Source organism: Leucoraja erinacea, chromosome 24 (assembly GCF_028641065.1).
Source record: "Leucoraja erinacea ecotype New England chromosome 24, Leri_hhj_1, whole genome shotgun sequence".
Taxonomy (NCBI): Eukaryota; Metazoa; Chordata; class Chondrichthyes; order Rajiformes; family Rajidae; genus Leucoraja; species Leucoraja erinaceus.
Genome location: NC_073400.1, coordinates 24211023 through 24231961, shown reverse-complemented (window position 1 = coordinate 24231961; position 20939 = coordinate 24211023). Strand labels below are relative to the sequence as shown.

The 20939-nt window shown below is 40.5% G+C and overlaps 1 protein-coding gene across 1 annotated transcript in view; it reads right to left on the bottom strand.

Moving 5' to 3' along the window:
* Positions 1 to 16031, bottom strand: part of LOC129708821 (AT-rich interactive domain-containing protein 2-like) — a 159474-nt gene extending 143443 nt beyond the window's left edge. Inside the window, exons 1-2 of the mRNA XM_055654824.1 lie at positions 15095 to 16031; positions 14257 to 14350 (exon numbers count right to left, since the gene is read on the bottom strand). Coding sequence (XP_055510799.1) covers positions 14257 to 14350; positions 15095 to 15180 — 180 coding nt within the window. The 5' untranslated portion in view covers positions 15181 to 16031. The remainder of the gene's footprint in view (positions 1 to 14256; positions 14351 to 15094) is intronic.
* Positions 16032 to 20939: the final 4908 nt, after the last annotated feature.

The window sequence follows — 20939 nt, the reverse complement described above, 5'->3', positions numbered from 1 at the left end:
TCAAGGGGTCCAAATGACAATTAAATTGGCTCTTGGCTCTTGACTCTTGACTGTTTACCAGCCAGTTCTCTATCCACATCAATACTGAACCCCCAATACTGTGTGGGGGTAAGAACATCCTAATGAATCTCTTCTGGACCCTATCCAAATCCTTTCTGACATCCTTTCTACGGTTGGGTGACCGGAGTACACACAGTACTCCAATTGTGATCTCACCAATGACTTGTACAGTTGCATCATGATCAATATCCTTGTAATCCGTTGTAATCAATATCCATCTCATTGAAGGAAAATGTGTCAATTGACCTTTTCACCACACTGTTCACCTGACTCACCACTTTTAGGGAAACATTCACCTGTATTCCTAGATCTTTCTAGTCTGCAACACTCTCCAGGGCGCTACCATTTACTGTGCAAGTCTAGCCCTGGCTTGACATACCAAAGTGCAATATTTCACACTTGCCAGGGTTAAATTCCATTTGCCATTCCCTGGTCCATCTTCCCACCTGATTAGATCTTGTTAAAAACTTAGATACAGTGCCCTCCACAATGTTTGGGACAAAGACCCATCATTTATTTATTTGCCTCTGGACTACACAATTTGAGATTTGTAATTTAAAAAAAAATCACATGTGGTCAAAGTGCACATTGTCAGATTTTATTAAAGGGTATTTTTATACATTTTGGTTTTACCATGTAGAAATTACAGCTGTGTTTATACATAGTCCCCTCATTTCAGGGCACCATAATGTTTGGGACACATGGTTTCACAGGCATTTGTAATTGTTCACGTGTTTAATTGCCTCCTTAATGTTGGTCTAAGAGAGCCCTCAGCACCCAGTCTTTCCTCTAGTCTTTCCATCACCGTTGGAAACTTTTATTGCTGTTTATCAACATAAGGACCAAAGTTGTGCCAATGAAAGTCAAATAAGCCAATATGAGACTGAGAACCAAGAATAAAACTGTTAGAGACATCAGCCAAACCTTAGGCTTACCAAAATGAACTGTTTGGAACATCATAAAGAAAAAGCACTGGTGAGCCTACTAATCGCAAAGGAACTGGCAGTCCAAGGAAGACCTCCACAGCTGATGACAGAAGAATTCTCCCTATAATAAAGAAAAATCCCCAAACACCTGTCCGGTAGATCAGAAACACTCTTCAGGACTCCAGTGTGGATTTGTCAATGACCACTGTCTGCAGAAGACTTCATGAACAGAAATACAGAGGCTACACTGCCAGATGCAAACCACAAAAGCATTTTGCGGGTTAGCCGCAAAAAATAGGATGGCCAGCTCATAGATTGCCATGAAGTACTTAAAAGAGCAACCACAGTTCCGGAAAAAGGTCTTGTGGATTAACAAAGATTAACTTATATCAGTGATGGCAAGAGCAAAGTATGGAAGAGAGAAAGAACTGCCCAAGATCCAAAGCATACCACCTCATCTGTGAAACACGGTGGTGGGGGTGTTATGGCCTGGGCATGTATGGCTGCTGAAGGGACCTGCACACTTATCTCCATTGATGATAAAACTGCTGATGGTGGTAATGAATTCTGAAGTGTATAGACACATCCTACCTGCTCAAGTTCAAACAAATGACTCAAAACTCATTGGCCAGCAGTTCATTCAACAGCAAGACAATGATCGCAAACATACTGCTAAAGCAACAAAGGAGTTTTTCAAAGCTAAAAAATGGTAAATTGAAAGTCAATCATCCAATCTGAACCCAATTGAGCATGTCTTTTATATGATGAAGAGAAAACTTAAGGGGACTAGCTCCCAAAACAAGCATAAGCTAAAGATGGCTGTAATACAGGCCTGGCAGAGCATCACCAGAGAAGACAGCCAGCAACTGGTGATGGCCATGAATCGCAGACTTCGAGCAGTCATTGCATGTAAAGGATATGCAACAAAATACTAAACATGACTACTTTCATTTACACAACATTGCTGTGTCACAAACATTATGGTGCCCTGAAATGGGGGGGACCATGTATAAACACTGTTGTAATTTCCACATGGTGAAACCAAAATGTATAAAAATGACCTTTATTAAAATCTGCCAATGTGCACTTTAACCACATGATTTTTTTCTATTACAAATCTCAAATTGTGTAGTACAGAGGCAAATAAATAAATGATCGGTCTTTGTCCCAAATATTATGGAGGGCACGGTATCCTTCCTCGCTGTTCACTATATCATCAATATTGGCATCATCTACAAATTTACTAACAACATCAGCTACATTGTCATCAAATCATTAATGTAGTCACAAACCATAGTGGACCAGTACAGACCACTGAGGCACCTCACTGGTCTCAGGCCTCCAATCAGAAAAACAACTTATTCTTTTGAACCCTTTCCTTCAAGCCAATTTTGAATCCAATTGGCTAGTTCACCTTGGATTCCAAGCGATCTAACCTTCCATACACCCTACCACGTGGAATCTTGTCAAAAGCTTTAAGGTCCATCTAGACAACGTCCACGGCCTTGTCTTCATTAATTCCCAGTTCCAACCCCGCCCCCCCAAAAAACTCAGCTGCCCCCAATTTAGGACCTTAATGTGGGCCAGTACTATCTTCACTATAATTACTTTAAATCTAACAGAATTACAGTCACTGGTCCCAAACATCTCCCAGGTGATACTTGTCACTTGCTCTACTCGTTCCTTAAGAGGACCACCAATGTTGCGCCCTCCTTAATGGGGCACTCTGTATATGGGGCACTCTGTATATTGATTAAGCATGCATTCTTGGACATATTTAACAATTGCCACCCCACACAAGCCTTTACACAAATGGAGACCCAGAAAATGAAATCTCCCACTAACACAACTATTATTTTTACAGCTATCTGCAACCTCCCTTCGCACACAATTCCAGTTGTCTATTGAGAACAGGAATACAGATGATACAATCCCCAAGTGATCATTCCCTTTTACCAGGATTGGAAAACTTGTAGCACTGAGTAATGGTTGAATAAGCTGGAATTGCCTTCTTTGGAACAGACAGCGTAAAGATGATTTCATCGAGGTAAATAAATCGAGGGATCCAAACAGAGAAAGAGGCAGGACTATTTTCCCCCATTTACCAAGAAAATTGAAACTCCAATACAATTTGTAAGCTTTAATTCCTTACCCAGTGCACTAACTTTTAATGATTCAACATACTCAGTGTCCATCTCCCATCATAGTATTCTACAATGGAACAATTCACCAATTTATCTGGATTACTCCAATCTGATGATTAAACTACTCGTCTATTTTGAGCAGCCTACAGTAACAATCCAAATGGATGATTTCAAATTCCAACACAACAGGGAAGGAAATTCAACTCGAGGAACTAAATGTGATTATTTTGGTAGTGAAAATTAGCATCTTCTACGCTGATCATGAACTTGCAAACCAGATAGTTTATCAAAACCATTCCATTCACTAGACAATTAAGGATAAATTGTAACAACAACATTCAGTAATAAATAAACTTACACAAATTCACTCAGAATAAAGACATTTGAATGCAGATTACAAGCTTATCCTGGGCTCTTCCATTACATTAATGTTAGTGCAAGTACCAAGTTTGCCCCATCGTCAGATAGGATGAGAACAGCTTTTACAATATTGATTTTAATTGTCTATCTCCAAATACTGTTGTCCAGAGTCACGTATGGGTCAGAGCAGTTGATGACGACAGATTTCCTTCCTTCCACACAGAAGAATAAGAATCAGATGAGAATTTTGGGGCAATTTAGTGTATTCCCAGCTGTCATTATCACAAGTAACTTTTTTTCAATCCACACTTGCTGATGGAAATATATAATAAATAAAGGAAGTGGTAAGGGTCTACAACTGTTGAACAAGTACTTTAGTTCTGTCTTCACTAAGGAAGACACAAACAATTTCCCAAAGATACTAGGGGACAGAGGATCTAGGGTGACGGAGGAACTGAAGGAAATTCACATTAGTCAGGAAATTGTGTTGGGTAGACTGATGGGACTGAAGGTTGATAAATCCCCAGGGCCTGATGGTCTCTAGAAAGAAATCCTATTTGCATTGTTGATCATTTTCCAATGTCCTATAGATTCTGGATCAGTTCCTGTGAATTGGAGGATAGCTAATGTTATTCCATTTTTTAAGAAAGGAGGGAGAGAGAAAATGAGGAATTATAGACCAGTTAGCCTGACATCGGTGGTGGGGAAGATGCTCGAGTCAATTATTAAAGATGTAAGAGTGGCTCATTTGGATAGCAGTAACAGGATCGGTCCAAGTCAGCATGGATTTATGAAGGGGAAATCTTGCTCGACTAATCTTCTGGAATTTTTTGAGGATGTAACATGTAAAATGAATAAGGGAGAGCCAGTGGATGTAGTGTATCTGGACTTTCAGAAAGTCTTTGATAAGGTCCCACACAGGAGATCAGTGGGCAAAATTAGAGCACATGGTTTTGGGGGTAGGGTATTGACATGGATAAAAAATTGGTTGGCAGACAGGAAACAAAGAGTAGGAATTAACGGGTCCCTTTAAGAATGGCAGGCAGTGACTAGTGGGGTACCGCAAGGTTCTGTGCTGGGACCGCAGCTATTTACAATATATATAAATGATTTAGGTGAAGGAATTAAAAGTAACATTAGCAAATTTGCAGATGACACAAAGCTGGGTGGCAGTGTGAACTGTGAAGAGGATGCTATGAGAATGCAAGGCGACTTAGATAGGCTGGGTGAGTGGGCAGATGCATGGCAGATGCAGTATAATGTGGATAAATGTGGAGGTTATCCATTTTGGTGGCAAGAACAAGGCGGCAGATTATTATCTGAATGGTGTCAGATTAGGAAAAGGGGAAGTGCAACGAGACCTGGGTGTCCTTGTACATCAGTCACTGACAGCAAGCATGCAGGTACAGCGGGCAGTGAAGAAAGCTAATGCAACGTTGGCCTTTATAACGAGAGGAGTTGAGTTATAGGAGCAAAGAGGTCCTTCTGCAGTTGTGCAGAGCCCTGTTGAGACCACACCTGGAGTATTGGGTGCAGTTTTGGTCTCCTAATTTGAGGAAGGACCTTCTTGCTATTGAGGGAGCGCAGCATAGGGTCACGAGGTTAATTCCTGGGATACGGGACTGTCAGATGATGAAAGAATTAAGCGACTGGGCTTGTATTCACTGGAATTTAGAAGGATGAGAGGTTATCTTATGTTCTTAAGGGATTGGACAAGCTAGATGCAGGAAACATGTTCCTGATGTTGGGGGAGTCCAGAACCAGGGGCCAGTTTAAGAATAAGGGGTGGGCCACTTAGAACCGAGATGAGGAAAAACATTTTCACCTAGAGAGTTGTGAATTTGTGGAATTCTGCCATGGAAGGCAGTGGAGGCCGATTCACTGGATGCATTCGATAGAGCTCTTAGGGCTGGAGGAATCAAGGAATATGGGGAGAAGACAGGAACAGAGTACTGATTGTGGATGATCAGCCATAATCACATTGAATGGCAGTGCTGGCTCGAAGGGCCGAATGGCCTACTCCTGCACCTATTTTCTATGTCTAACTCAATGCGTAAAAGTAATTGAGGAAGATATTCTTATCCTGTATAGCTGCTCCTTGATGTGCACTTGAAGAATCTGCAATGCCTCAGAAATAATGCTCAAGATGCAATTAGGGTGGATAGTTATTTTTGGATTGGCATGGTCATGATTGCCAAAAAGCCTCCTTCTGATTATATATTTTCTGATTAACTCTTCAATTGCCAGGCTGGTGCTGGGTCTGATAACTTGAGCACTATACTATTGTACCCTTTGACCTTCCTCTTCCTTTACTTCTCTAAAAATTGGCTGGCGATTTTGACTGGGAAACTGATTGGACTAGGCCAATTCCCAAGGTTCATAGTTTTCTCCAGTTAGAACTGCTTTGAAAATAATTTCCATACTGCTAATTAAGAAATTTTCCTATTTCACCCTCACCTCTGAAGACAGGGTGGTAGATTATGCTTGGAACAATTTTCCACATACGATTGGTCCTGACAACGGCAAGATTGAGTCTACCCCCAGAGGAGTATCTTCTACATTTGTTACAAGGCATCACAATATTTCCACACTCTTAACATAACCTTCCTTTTCCTTTCCTTTCCAGAGAACTTTATCTCCCCACTCTCATTCTTCTTCATTCCCCTGTGCATCTCAGAAAAATGTAACAGTAAAATCCATTCATTTAATTTGTTCATCCAAACTATCCAGATTCCAAACATTATAAGAACAAGTAGTTCCTCTTATATGTACTGTGTGCAAATAGGCATTTCCTCCTTCGTGAGACCACAGATTGCCCAACTCTTCCTTCTGGGCAGAAGTGTTCACTTGTGGATTGCTGCTTGATTTCCTCCTTCATTGCTACTATAATTAACATTAAAATCAGCATGCACACTGATTTATTTGATAAAAATCTGATTAATTTTAATCTCAGATCTGCCTGAACTTGACTCCCATTATGACCAGCAGGTTCCACTACATTGAACTGCCTTTAACAAAATTTCCCCAATGTGTAAATTAACACAATGGCTGTGACCAACTCAAATTAAGTCCGTGCGATATTCTACCCTAGTTTATGAAACATAATACTGAAAACTAGCTCTCAAATTGAATTAACACCAAAGCCAGTTAACCTTAATTGCACAAAAAGCTTAAATCATACATCTTTGGGCACAAAAACACTAATAGGCACTCAAATCTTTTGAAGTATTTCTTAATTAACAAAGAAACTGACCAGCATATTCCTACATGAACATTCAGTTCTGTGTTGTTTCATAGTAATTTTCAGTTACTTAAAATCAGATTACTCACAAGACGGATTAGATAACAATTAAAAAAGTCTGTTTTGTGATGAGCCAGTTTTCAACAGCATTATCCAAACTGCAATGTTACCAAATATATCAGATATATGTCACAAGCCAATTAGTTCAGAAATAACAGGAAGGTAAAAATAGCTAAAGATGTGATGCAGGAGGTCTTCTTCCGAGTAAGGTGGGACCTCTGCAGGTAAATATATTCCATTTCAACAGAGGTCAAAACACAATATTCTTCTCTGGAGGTTGCAAAACCATTGGTGAGGGTTTAAACTACTTTGGCAAGGGGAAGACAGACTTCACTGCAGGAACTAAAAAAAACTTGGAAGGCCGAAGAACAAGTTGGGAAGTTACAGGAAAAAAAGAAAAGCAAGCTGGCAAATCTTAAGCATTTATATTCTCATTCAATGAGTCCAGGGAATAAAGGGCAATGAACCATTAGCCATTGCAAAAACAATGCCAAAGCAAGGAAGGGGTGTCAGCAGAACGTTCCTGGTTGCAGGATTTTTTTAAAAACTTGCAGAGAATACAATAAGAGGCCCACAAAATTGGTAAAGGAAATAATTACTGCTCTGAACAAGAATAATAGTCTAGAAATGTCAACAGATGAATAAAAAAGGTGCAAACACATTGATGGAAGTGTACAATAGGCCAACTAATGGTCAGGGGAATGTCCAAAAATAACCAGGGTTGTGATGGTTGGGAATTTCACTTTTCACTTTAAATTTACTAGCGCAACACCTAAGAGGACAGAAGGACCAGAGGACTTGAAATGTTTACAAGAGAACTTATTAATTAAGTATGTAAGGAGTACATAGAAGAACAGACAGGATAGGATAAAGCAACAAGTGTTGACATGCAACAATGTAAAGTGCCTGAAGTACAGAAGATGCTGGGGTGAAATTCTAAAAGGAAGACAAAAACACTGACAGGAAACAATTAAGACCCAATAAGATACTAATGGACTGTATAGATGGGACAAACGTGGCAAAAGGAATTCAATTAGAGACATTTGACATTTGGGGGGGGGGGGGGGGGGGGGGGGGGGGGAGAATAAAGCATGGGAATAAATTGTAAGTTACTGAGAACTGCAGAGAAACAGAATAAGATTTGGAATGCAAGTCCAAAATTAAGGCCATAGAGCCACAGAAACGGACTCTTGTCCCAACTCATCCATGATGACCAAGATGTCTGATCTAGTCCAATTTGCCCACATTTAGCTCATATGCCCTCAAAACCTCTGCCCATGTCCCTGTCCAAATGTCTTATAAAATTTTAATTGTACACACCTCTGCGGCTTCCACTGGCAGCATGTTCCACATACTCAATACCTTCAGTAGAAAACACCGTCCTTTATGTCCCTTTTAAATCTTTCCCCTCATTTTAAATCATGCCCTCTAGTTTTAGATTTCACTGCCCTTGGAAAAGGACTGTGACCATCCACCTTACCCATGATTCATATATCTCTATTAGATCACCCCTCAACCTCCTATCATCCAGTGAAAACAACCTCCAGCCTCTCCTTATAACCCAAGCCCTCTGGCCCTGGTAACATCCTCATAAATATTCTCTCGGTGACCAGAAAGGCAGTTTGTTGAGTTGTTACATGCCATCACAACTCCTGTATTCAATGTCCAGACTAATGAATACATGATTAGCAAGGATACTTTAATAGATAAGGTACTTAAGGCAGCATAGAGGTTACGGTCCTTCACTGGTTCAAGCTCTGAGCAGAAGAGCAGGGAAGTCATTCTAAAGCTGCATGACATAGTTAGAGCACACAAAAATGCTGGAGAAACTCAGCGGGTGCAGCAGCATCTATGGAGCGAAGGAAATAGGTGACGTTTCGGGCCAAAACCCTTCTTCAGACTGATGGAGAGGAGGAGAACTTCTTCAAAGTAGGCATACCTTGAGGAGATATCGCAGTGGAGTAGACAAAGTGTTCAAGAAGGAACTGCAGATGCTGGAAGATCAGTTCAGATACTACACTACAGAAAGGATGTGATACCACGGCAGACTGCAGAGAAACTATATGACAATTGCGTCAAGCCTGGAGAATTGAAGTTACGAGAACAACTAAGCTGGGATAATTTTCTGAACAAAGCTGATGGATTTAATTGAGATGTATAAAATTATGAAAGACCGAAACAGTAAAATGACAGATTTCTCCGAGAGTAAATTTTCTGAGGAGCATAAGTGGACCCTAAATTTTCATGAACAGAGTTCAAGAATTGATTTTGAGTGCTGACGAAAAATTTGAAGAAGAATGAGATGAGAGGGAACCATCAGCTAATGTGGGAGTCAAGGGAAAGTTGTTCACTAGCAACTTTAGCACAACAAGTTCAAGGGTGCAGGAAGTATTTCTCAGGTAAAAGATTAATTCATGAAAGGTGCAAAGAGGAGGAGGTGATGAAAGTCAACATATCATTTCAGGATGGGTAGTGGGGTTTAGATGAAGCTTAAGGCCCAATGCGCTAAAGAAGAGACGCAAATAGCTAAAATCCACATTCCTTTTTGTCCAAATTGAGACGGAGAGGTAGGAAGATTGAGCAATTTCAAGGAGCAACCAGTATGAGGAAAAGCTTGGGGTCTTTTTTAATATTTCACAGCAGTCATAGAATCGCAAATTGTTTCAGCAGCGGGTAGAATCCAATATTACCATAGTGATCTGGCCAGGTGCAGCAATAAAAGGATTAACCAGGTTGGCTTTAATTGGAGCTAGCGTAATGGGAAAAAGGTGAAAGTAAGGATGTGGTATTACAAATTGGTAGCTGCACAAATATCATGAAAAATGGAATGCCAATCCCCAAGCAAGGTGAAAATTTGAAAATGCAGCTGTATGTTGGGGAAAGTTATTTTAAGAAACTGAAAGAAAATGGAAATAGGAGAGTGTTGGGAAATAGTGCATGATCAATACTAGGAAGTTACGACTGGAGAAGATTTAATCAACTGACACGAGAAGTATCAAGACATCTAACTGCAGGTCGCGGGAGTGATTATAAATATCAGTGAGGCAGTTTAATGAAGAAAAAATATCAAAGGGGGAATCAGGGTACAGTGATGTTAGATGATAGAGCCAAAAGGGAGAATGAAATCACCAAGGAGGTGATTCTACTTGATTAACTATTGTGAAGAGCTTTTTGTGCATAAAGGTCAAGAGATTTTTGGATATCTACATAAAAAAAATGCCACAGGTACATAACGTCATTATGCACCTGGGATTTTCACCTCCTCAAAACAACAAATTACAATCGACATTGTCCTGCTCAGTTGCTCCATTGGTAAATTTACTAGCTGGGGAGATAATTAGCCCTACAGACTACACTCAATTCCTGCCTTACATTGATTTAATTGATACCAGACAAAACAATTGTAGGTAGACAATAGCAAGCCATTTAGCGCTAATATAGTATGAAGCACACAACCAGAGTTCCCACATTACGATCACTACGCAAATACTCCTAAACCCAGTGCTTGCATAAGACAAGGACATAATCAGGACCCGACCCAAAATGTCACCTATCATGTTCTCCAGGGATGCTGCCTGACCTGTTGGAATTACTGCAGCACTGTGTATATGTATTAAGGACAGAATCAGGTCCAATTCCATTCCACTCAGGCTCGAGCATGAGGAACGACAATTTCCCATGGGTGGCCAAGGCCTAAACTGCCTTAATACAAAGCCAAAACGTATTGGGGGGGGGGGGTGGGGAGGGGGGGAAAGAGAGACTGCCTTTTAAATATGAAATATACAAGAGTTACAAGTGAGAGTTATCATGTGAGCTTCATAAGTAGATGCAAAGAGTACAAAAGCAGGAAGATTTTCTTGATTTAATCTTTGGATTGGATTATTGCATTCAATTCTGGTCATCACATTTTAGACAGGATGTGAAACTCTTTGAGGCTATGCATAGAGATTTGCTGGAATGGTTTCAGGGATGAGGAACGGCAATTAAGTTGGATGGGAGGAGATGGGTTATTTTACTTGGAGTAAAGGCTGGGAGATTTGTTGAGGTGTACAAGATCATGACAAGTTTGGATAGAGTAAATTGAGACTGGCTGATCCCATCAATTAATAGTTCAGAAATAAGGAAACACAAAGTGAATGAAAGCAAATATCAGGAATTATTTTAAATGAGTTATGATCTGGAATTCATTACCTAGAAAACTAATAGGAACAACCTTCAAAGGGGTAAGGGATAGATAGATACCTGACAGAATAATTTTAAGGCCCCGGGGTAAGAGCTGGTGAACTGGGGCTGAGAAGTATTTTTCAAAGAGCTATCCGGCTTTCTGGTTTGAATAGATTCCTTCTGTGCAAGAACAACTCTATGATTCTAGTGGCTTGCTATATGCAATTATAAATTTAAACTAATCATTTTCAAAAAGGTATACAGCTATTTATGTTAGACTCCAAAACAATCAGGCCATCCAACCCAATCAGGCCTCACTTTTAAAATATTAGCATATTCTCTTCTGATATTCCACCCAGTTCAAAAATCCTCTCAGATTATATTGATATCTTTTTTTGCTATTGGAGAACTCTCCAATATTTTTAATTTAGACATCTTCTGAGATACATGATAATCATGTAGTGTCTTTCTACTGATTGGATAGTACACAAAAGCTTTTCACGGTACACATGACAATAAACTAAACTGAACTGATGATTAAAAATATTTCTACAGAACTGAGGATAATTCTTGATGCCCTTTCTTAGAAATTGGGATAGCTGATTGAACTACCTGGTTCATTATCCTAATACGGTGCCACATAACAGCATAGATTTGGCTTTTTGAATCACATTCACTTATCAATAGCTCTGAAGCTTTCAAAGTGTGAGCAGACCCCCTAATGGAGCAGGCTACACTTGAGGGAGCTGGGGCACAATTAAAAAACAAAAAGTTTTGATTCAATAGTTTTTTCAATTAGGAGTGCAAAAATTCTCTGAGATGAGGCACAGAAAAAGTATTAGTAAGCTCTGGCCCAATAACCTTTAAAAAAAAATCAAAAAAATCACATAAACCAAATATTTTTTTAATCCATATATCACTCCCTAATCATAAAACATCTGCCATGTTTTATATTCCCCAAAAACAAAGTAAACATACTTTTCTGACATTGAATTGGATGGAAATGAAACAGACATGGTTGACCCAACCTCAATCAGTTACAACACTATGACTGTTGACCCATTAATAGAGTGCTAAGCACCACTATGCTTTCAAATCTAATTTGTTCACACACACACCATATTCCTTGACAATATTATCCCAAGACGACATCAGGTTCTGCCTGATTATACCTATTTTGGTAAACATTAACTGTTTTACTTTCTAAAGATGATGATAATTAACTAATCTAGAGATGATAACTGATATCTGCCTCCCAGATATCACTTTTAAGTCCTACATTGTTGAATGTCAGACTACTTATACAATATCTAATCTTCGATGGGTCAAACTTCCTCCAGTCAATAATAGAATGACCAGATACAACACCTTTAATTATGATTGCACTGGATTCCTCTCACCCATCAAACATTGCCCAACACAAGACTCTTTACCAATTCTTCCTGGTCAGCTGTTTTGGGATGAACTGAACTGTATACAAACCTGGCATTTGACACCAAGTTAGACATACAAATCTATATTCTCTCCAACATATCTCAGTCACAAAATATTACCAATTTCTATCAGGGGGTCAGCAGCACTGCTGCTGAAATCCGAATCCATATTTTGTTACCCAACTATTCCAAAGATGTCCAAACTAACCTGCCAATTTTTTAATCCACAAATTAAGGTCATCCAAAACACTCCTTCCCATATCCCAATTTCCATCAGATCCATTCAATTACCATTGTTGTGACATGTATGAAATTCTGATCCATCTCACTTCAATGACATCCAAAGCAGTACAATTCATTCCAACATACAACACTTCCACAAACTGAAAATAGAAAATGCTGGCAATACTCAATGGATCAGATAGCATTTGAGGAAAGAGAAAGTCATGATGTCTTTGAACTAAAAGTCATAATGTCTTTGAACTAAAATGTTAATTGTTTTACTTTCCACAGATGCTGCCTGACCTGCTGAGCATCCAAGCATTTTGTTTTTAATACAGTTTTCCATCCATTGGAATTTAATTCCCAACTCGCCACAAACGAATATATATCCACAGCAAATCTTTCCTGGCCTTTCAAAGATTAATAGCAGCACACAATACTCAAAAGTATTATCATAGTCTCATCCAACATGTAGATATATCTATATAAAAAAATCATTTGCACCAAACCATCAGTAACTGCAGCTTGTTCAAATGAATACCAGGTCAACAAACCCAATTTGGTAAATTTTAATAAGTAGTTTATTTCTACCCCCTCCCTTCAAAACACATACAGCATAAAATAATGAGAAGGAGCACCCAGTCATGGCAATGACATCAACAAATAAAAGTAATTTTCTGTCAATGTTAATGTGGCAAGCATCTATAAAAGGGACCCTTTATCTTTCATTAATACTGGGTATTTTCTTACAAATATTCAACATGTGGTCAAAACATGTTATCCAATCTCCAAATGTCAAGTAAAGGTTTCTGAAAATCAAAAATGTCTTTTGTAGATTCTTATTTTAATTCATATTGATTTAGGCCTCTACAAGGCCTAGCTGTGCAAGAAGCCTAACAACCAATTTTCTTTCTTTAACAAAATAAGTGATCAATCCCCTTTAAGAGTATACTTTAATTGCAGCAGACAGTTGCATTGCTGACTCTCACGGATCCCGCTCACATTACTGATGTTACACAGTCGCTAATTTTCAGTTCATTCACTCGCTCCACACTCCGACTATGAGAGGAGGCAGGCCTTAAAAGGGCTCACACAAACCGTTTCGTTTAGCTAAAACGAAGTATTTCAAAATTCCCTATAAATCATCTTCTACAAGAACCCGATTGTTTCTTTTTCGCCATTTAAAAAAAAATTCATTTTCATAGATAGATATTTATTGTATATTTAAAAGAGGCGGCAAACTTTGTATGGGCACGTAAACCAAATTGGTAGTCAGTCTTAAAAAATACCACAGCTAGATTTTCTATATACTTTAATAGTAATAACGATAAATATTGGGAATCCACAAGTTCATTAGGAAAAAAACGCTCTGTAAATTTGTGGGATTTTTTTCACTGCTTATATTTAGAGTTATGTCAGAGACTTGTGAGTTTCACGCTGTTTTCAGTAAACAATGGAATCTATTTGTAAAAAAATTCACAGTAATCAACGTTTTATATTCTTTAACCCAAAAAGTCAGTAGTAAACAAACGTACGCATGACCTCTAATAAACAAGGGTGTCTTTCGATGGTGATGGGGCATCAAATATGAACCTCCATAAAATTTAAACGGCATAATATATATGTTTCATATATGACTAAATTACCTTGGCAAATCCCCCGAGCGAAGTGACTCTGCTGTATAAAACACTCAAATCCAACTCTCTCCCTCCGATGATCGGGATCTTCCTAAAGGATGTCCTAAAAACATTTAAAAATAAAATCTTGTTTACATTTTGTTTTACCTTTTTTTTTGCAGCACTTGTTTACAAAGGGAGCAATCGCCTTACAAAGTACCACTCAAAGTTCGAAGCAAATTGAACGTCATGTATTTAAGTACAAAAATCTCTTATTGCAAATGATGTCTCAAAAGTTGGTCAGGTTTTTGCGTCAAATCCAAACCCATGACTAAATTATAAAGCAACTACTTTATATCAAATTGAAACGGTATGCTTAAAATTCAATATCCCTCCTACTCTCAGCGATTCAGAAGCCCCCCGCCACTCCCCCTTCAACCTGACAGATAATTACAACTCCACACTGCGCAGAATTTAAAATTGTAATTCGAATGATTTAGTTTTGTTTAAAAAGAGTTCGAATGAAATTTAATTCCCTTGCCAAGAACCACTGTTGGCAAAAAAGGGTGACAAAAACTAGGCAACAACGGCAACTAATACTCGAGCCTCTGCTCTTCGACCTCCCTCACCATTTAAAAAAAGTTTAAGTGAACATATTTCATCCTTTACAATGAAATAATTTCCATTCCCTGTCGCCTTTGGTGCCTGTTCAGATACCGAGTGACAAGTGAAAGCCTTTAAAGGCCTCCGAATAAAAACAACACATTTCGTCCCTCCCCTTGTATTATTTTAGACGGTTAATACACCCTCCCCCTCCCCTTTCCATTAAAAGTTATATTTATTTTCTGCCGAATATATTTCTTTTTACCCTTTACTCCGGTGAAAGTGCCGCAGCTCATCCAGGAAACTCCTGCCAGTCCTCAAGCCGCCGCTTTTACTCGGAGTTTTGGCCATAATAATCCCTCTCTCGCACACACACACACACGAAAAAAAAACTCCCCCAAATAAATAATAAACCCCCCAAAAAAAAGGTCGGAGGGGGATCTCCGGAGGTAAATGAATCCTGTATGTTCTTCTTTTTACTATTTCTTCTCTCCCATCTCCGGAGAGTCGGGCGCCCGAGCCATCGCTGGCCACGACGGGAATTAAACAAGAGACGGTGAGGAGGAGGAGGAGGAGGGAGAGCGCCGGGCAAGAGAGGGGAGAGCGCAAAGCTTCCCCGAGCGAGCGAGCTGCTCGCAGGCGAGGCGGCTCGGCCCGCGCCGTTCGATTCACCGGGAGACTATATTTTCCGCCGCTCTCCCTATAACAACCCTGCCAGCCTGTGATGGGGGGGTGGGGGGGGAGGGGAAGAGATTTTAATCTCCTTATCACCGTCCCTCGCCTGCTTTTTTTCTCTCAAAGGGCCGGGGGTTTTGGCAGGAGCTCGGTTCCTTTCTCTCCATCGGCTCCGAATTTTTATGGTTATATAAAATTTGCGGCTATTATATTTCCCCCCCCCCAAAAAAAAAAACAAAACGATTCGAATTTTATTTTTTTTCAAATTTTTTTTTCTCTCACTCGCTGTCTTCCCTCACAGACAATGAAGGCCGAAGCAATTACCCGCCAGAGGGGGGGTCCTGCAATTCCACCAAGCAACCCGCCGCCATGGCTTGCCTGCTCGTTCCCGGGGAAGCCTGGGAGTTGGAGTCTTCGCGAACAGACGCGGGCCGTCGAAGAACAAGGACGGGTCGTTGGAATGCGACTACAATTCCCTGGGTGCATCGCGGCTGCTCCTCTGGGTTCCCTGGCCGGCGGAGGTGCCGTTGGTAGCAACTGCGCAGGCGCCTGAGCGCGCGCGGGTGGTCGGGAAGTGTAGTTTGTCTGGCTCGGAGGCGAGCTTAAAGGAGTCCAGATCGTTAACGGAGGTTCTTCGGCGACTGGCGCGGTTGTGTAGTTTCTTTGTGCTTTGTATTCCGACGGGTAGAGTGACAGGGTACTACGTGATGAACTTCATCCACCGCCATGCAACGCGATGGGCTAATGTGTTACCGTCAAAATCCCAAAATGGCGATGTGCAAGGATTTAGTGTCAGGCTGTGCTAAAGAAACTGATTTTTGTTTAAAAGATGGGTTAAGGTTTTATTGTACAGATGATGCAGAAAATCGTTAATAATCGGCCTCCTTTGATCTCCCTAAATATGCAGTTTGAATAGTATAGTTGGCACCAACTGATGCTGGGTTTACAGTAAATATTTGGACGGTTATTTATAACGAGATAACGTTAAGTAGAGGTGTTTATGTTTGTAGACTTTGTATATTTTTACAATCGTTTTTTGCACCCCTTTAAATATGAGAAATGCTGGCTTGAAAAGATTGTACATGCAAACACTGTTCGAGTGCTCACCAGGTCAGACCACATCTGCGGAAAGAAAAACAAAGTTTTAACGTTTCGGGTCAATGACCCGTCATCAGAACTGGAAAAGTGAGAAAACATGCACCTGCAGGGAGGTTGGAGAGAACAAAGGGAATATCTGACGGGGTGGAGACTAATGTTGTCCAATTGCATTCGGTGCCACCTGAGGGAGGGAAATGAATACAAGTTAATCATAGCTAATCTGTCTGGAGGAGTGTAAAGGGCTGAAAGCAGTCAGAAGGAAAAACTTTGCAGAAACTGAAAAAAAAGCAGCTGCTAGGAATCTTGACACAAATGAGAACATTGGAAGTACTCTTAAAATCACTCGAGTCTGTGAAAGGATAAAACAAAAAACAAATTAAGGTTACAGATGGTTGACCTTGCATCAGTACTGACGAGTTCTGACTCTGGTAAAGGCTGGTTATCCAAAATAGCTGAACTCACTTTAGTAGCATGCAGACATGTGCCCAGACAGAAGATAAGGTGCTGTTCTTAGAGCTTGCATCAAGCTTCGTTAAAATACTATGGGTGACTAAAGATGGAGGTCAGAATTAGAGTGGGATGAATAATTAAAATGATAGACAACATCCTTGTTGACAGATGTGTCCTACAAAGCAGTCACCCAATCTGCAGATGATGAATCCAACACGGATGCAGCCACGTTATAGAGAAATGGGTTAAGTTGAAAGTAGTGCAAGTTGCTATTGTTGTTTGTTCATTGTTATTTCTGCTGCTGTCTCTGTTTGTTGTCGTTCGCCTGACTGAAGTCAGTTGACAGGGCTCACCACGGGGAGGTCGTCAACATGAGCCCCACACTGGTGGAACTCACTGCCGCCTATGATACAATGTGGCACCCAGGGCCTGATCTTGAAGCTGCTCCGCACCATTCGTGACCGTCATTTAGTGCGGTTTCTTGCCAACATCCTTGCCAACCGAAGTTTTGTACTCAACACCAGCGACGGACAATCTAGCCAACTGCGATGCCTAAGAAACGGAATTTCCTAAGGCTCGGTACCCCCATGCACTTCAATCTCAATATCGGCGATCTGCCACGCACGACCTCGCGCCACTATGGATACGCAGATGACCTGGACCTACTGCACTCGGACAGGAGTTGGTCAAACATGGAGGATGTGCTCTCAGCGGATATGAACCTTAAGACCTGGGGACTAAAACTGAGTGTGGCAAAAACCACTACAATGGCCTTTCACCTGAACAACAAGGAGGCTCAACGCCAGCTAACCGTCACCCTCAATGCGTCACCCCCACCCTATAACCCATTTCCTACATACCTCGGGGTGAAACTAGATCGGCAGCTGACCTACAAGCAACACCTTGAAGCTCTCTGTGCTAAAGTCTTGGCGCGGAACAACCTCCTGCATTGCTAGGCTGGATCGTCATGGGGCGACAGGACATCTACACTCCAAACCAGTGCTCTTGCACTCGTGTACAGCGTTGCTGAGTACGCCGCCCCAACATGGTGCCGCAGCGCTCAAACTAGCAAGCTAGATGCCATCCTCAACGACACCATACGGATCATCACCGGCTGCCTACACCCTACTCCAATGGATCTTCTGCCGGTGCTCGCAGGTATCGCACCCGCCAAGCTTCAGCGTTCATCAGCAGCCTGCGTGTGTGGAGCAGACCAGCAAACAGCGCAGCACGTCATTTTCGGCTGCGCTGTCCTCCGTCCCTCTGGTGGAGGCTCATGGCCCTCGACAACAGCACATTGAACTGGCTACAGTTACATAACTTCTGCTGCCTCAAACGCAAGTAGAAGAAGAAGGCTTGTTGCTTAACCTGAAATGGCTGCTTGGTCACTGAATGGTGGAATGTAATGTTACAAATGCTGCATCTCTTGCTATAAATGGGAATGGGGTGGAATGGTGTGCTAGAAAGTCATGGAGGGAATGGAGCCCCCCCCTTTCCTAAAACCATAAAAAGGAACAGGCCCCTTTTTTCCCCCTTGGGGGGAAGAGAGCAGGAAGCATAGCAGATTTTCATTGTGAGGCACAGAGGGTAAGGCACAGTTAAGAGCAAACATGCATCACGGAAGAACTAGTGCAGAACTAATATGATTGAATCTGGGAGAATGGAATGGGACCCTTGCTGAAATACGTTGGAAGTCAAAATAGATGTGTGAGACTGGATTTGTAATTTACTTTGGTTACTGACTGTTTCTTGAAATGGAGGCAGAGATTCAGATGTGAGAACAGCTGTGGAAACTGGTAGCAAAGGTACTGGTGTTTTTGAGTTCTGTGAATGTCGGAAGCAGCATCTATGTCATACAATACTGGAAAAGGCAAGATTATTATGTGTATTAGTTTTTGTGTCTGTTTTATCTAAAAAATAATTGTCCTGAGGAATTATTCTGCTCATTATTGGTATGACTGTATGGCAAATCAAATTCCTCGTATGTTGCAAAACATACTTGGCTAATAAAGGACTATTATGATCATGATTTTTTTAATGGGGTTGACTACAATTGTTGCATTTATGATCATTCCGTATCGATGGTTTTAAAGCATTGTATTAGATCTGGTTTTTCAAAAGGTGTGTGCAAAAAATGACCTAGTATGGGAGATAATATGGATAGAAGATTGATTATCTCTCAGGGAGCAAATGTGATAGTAGTGTTTAAGGGAGTTTTAGATACATGAATAAGCTGGGGATGGAGAGATATGGAGCACGTGCAGGCAGAAAGAATCAGTTTAGGTAGGCATCATGTTTGGCATGAACATATTTTGGTTGCAGGGCAAGTTCCTGTGCTGTACTCTTCTATGTTCCAAGTCATTTTCAGGTTGGCATCCTGTAACCAATGGTTCCTCAGGGATCAGTGTTGGGACTGTAGATATCTACATGAGCTATTAATGATTTAGAGGAATGAAACAACTATATTGTGATCAAGCTGCAGCACAGAAGTAAATGGAAATAATTTGTGCAAAGAACACAGTCCACAGAGAGGTCCAGTGAAAGGTTAAGAAGTTGGCAAAGGGACTATAATGTGGAAATGTGATGTTGTTCCCTTTGGAAGGAAGGACAATCAAACACTATTGTTGAGATGTTGGATGCTGTAGCATAAAGCAGTTTGTGTATGGGAAACAGAAAACTGGCATTCAGGTGCAGCAAATAATCGGGAAGGCGAATGGAATGCTGCCCTTGTCAGCCAAGAGGGTCAGAAGTCTTGCCACCGTTATACAAGACACCAGATTTGGAATATTTGTCATATGAGCAAAGGTTAGAGGTTGGGTCTATACTAATTTGAGTTTAGAAAAATGAGAGGCAATAAAATTGAAACATATACGATTTCAAGGGGGCATGACAGAGCAAATGCTGGGAAATATTTTGTCTCGTCAAAGAGTCTCAGACCAGAGTGCAGAGCCTTAGAATAAGAGGCACTCTGTTAAGACTGAGATGAGGAAGTATTTATTCTCAAATGTTGTGGAATTTCTTCCCATAGAAGCTCTGCTGTGTAAATCGTTGAAACATTCAATGCTGAGATAGACTTTTAAGAGCCGAATTGATGGCAATGGGAAAAAGTGCAGGAAAGTGGATTTGAGAAAAGTTGAGTCAGCCATAATCTTGTTGAACTGCAGAGCATGCTTATGGGGCTACAAGGGCTTTTCCAGTTCCTGTTGCTTCTGGTTTTAATTACTTGTACATTATCTGTGCAATGTGCAGAGTTAGTGATAGACTCTGTTCTGTGTAAGTTAAAAGAACAACACCTTAAAGCCGTGCATTTGCTGATGTTAAATTTATAAGCAGCTTTTAGAATAAATCGGATATGTACCACGATGACATTGGCCACTTGCCTATTCAGGCACTCGAATGGAATATGATCTGCTAAATAATTAGCTTTTATTTGTTTAGTTAACAATAAAGTGGCTGTGCAAAAAAATGCACTTAATTTCCATTTTTGCCTTCTCAAAAGTCTGTTTCTCATGGTGGAGTTTAATTGTTCTAAGACACTCAATCAGATTGTTTGTATTGGTATAACTGAAAGAAGGTAAGGATTTTAACAAATTATTTGTCATAGGATAACAAATTATGCAGATTGATCAGATAAGATTAAAAATTTAAGCAAACAGTCTTGCGCTATTATTACATTAAGAATTATTTTATGAAGCATTCATCCTTTTAATCTGTATTATCAAATTAAGTAATCATTCATTTCCTTTCTGTTTGTAAGTAAAGTTGCTCTTTTGTAGGTAAAAAGGGCAGCACGGTGGCACAGCAGTAGAGTTGTGGGTGCTGACAGGACAGAGTTTGTATGTTCACCCCGTGACCGCATGGGTTTTCTCTGAGAACATTCGGTTTCC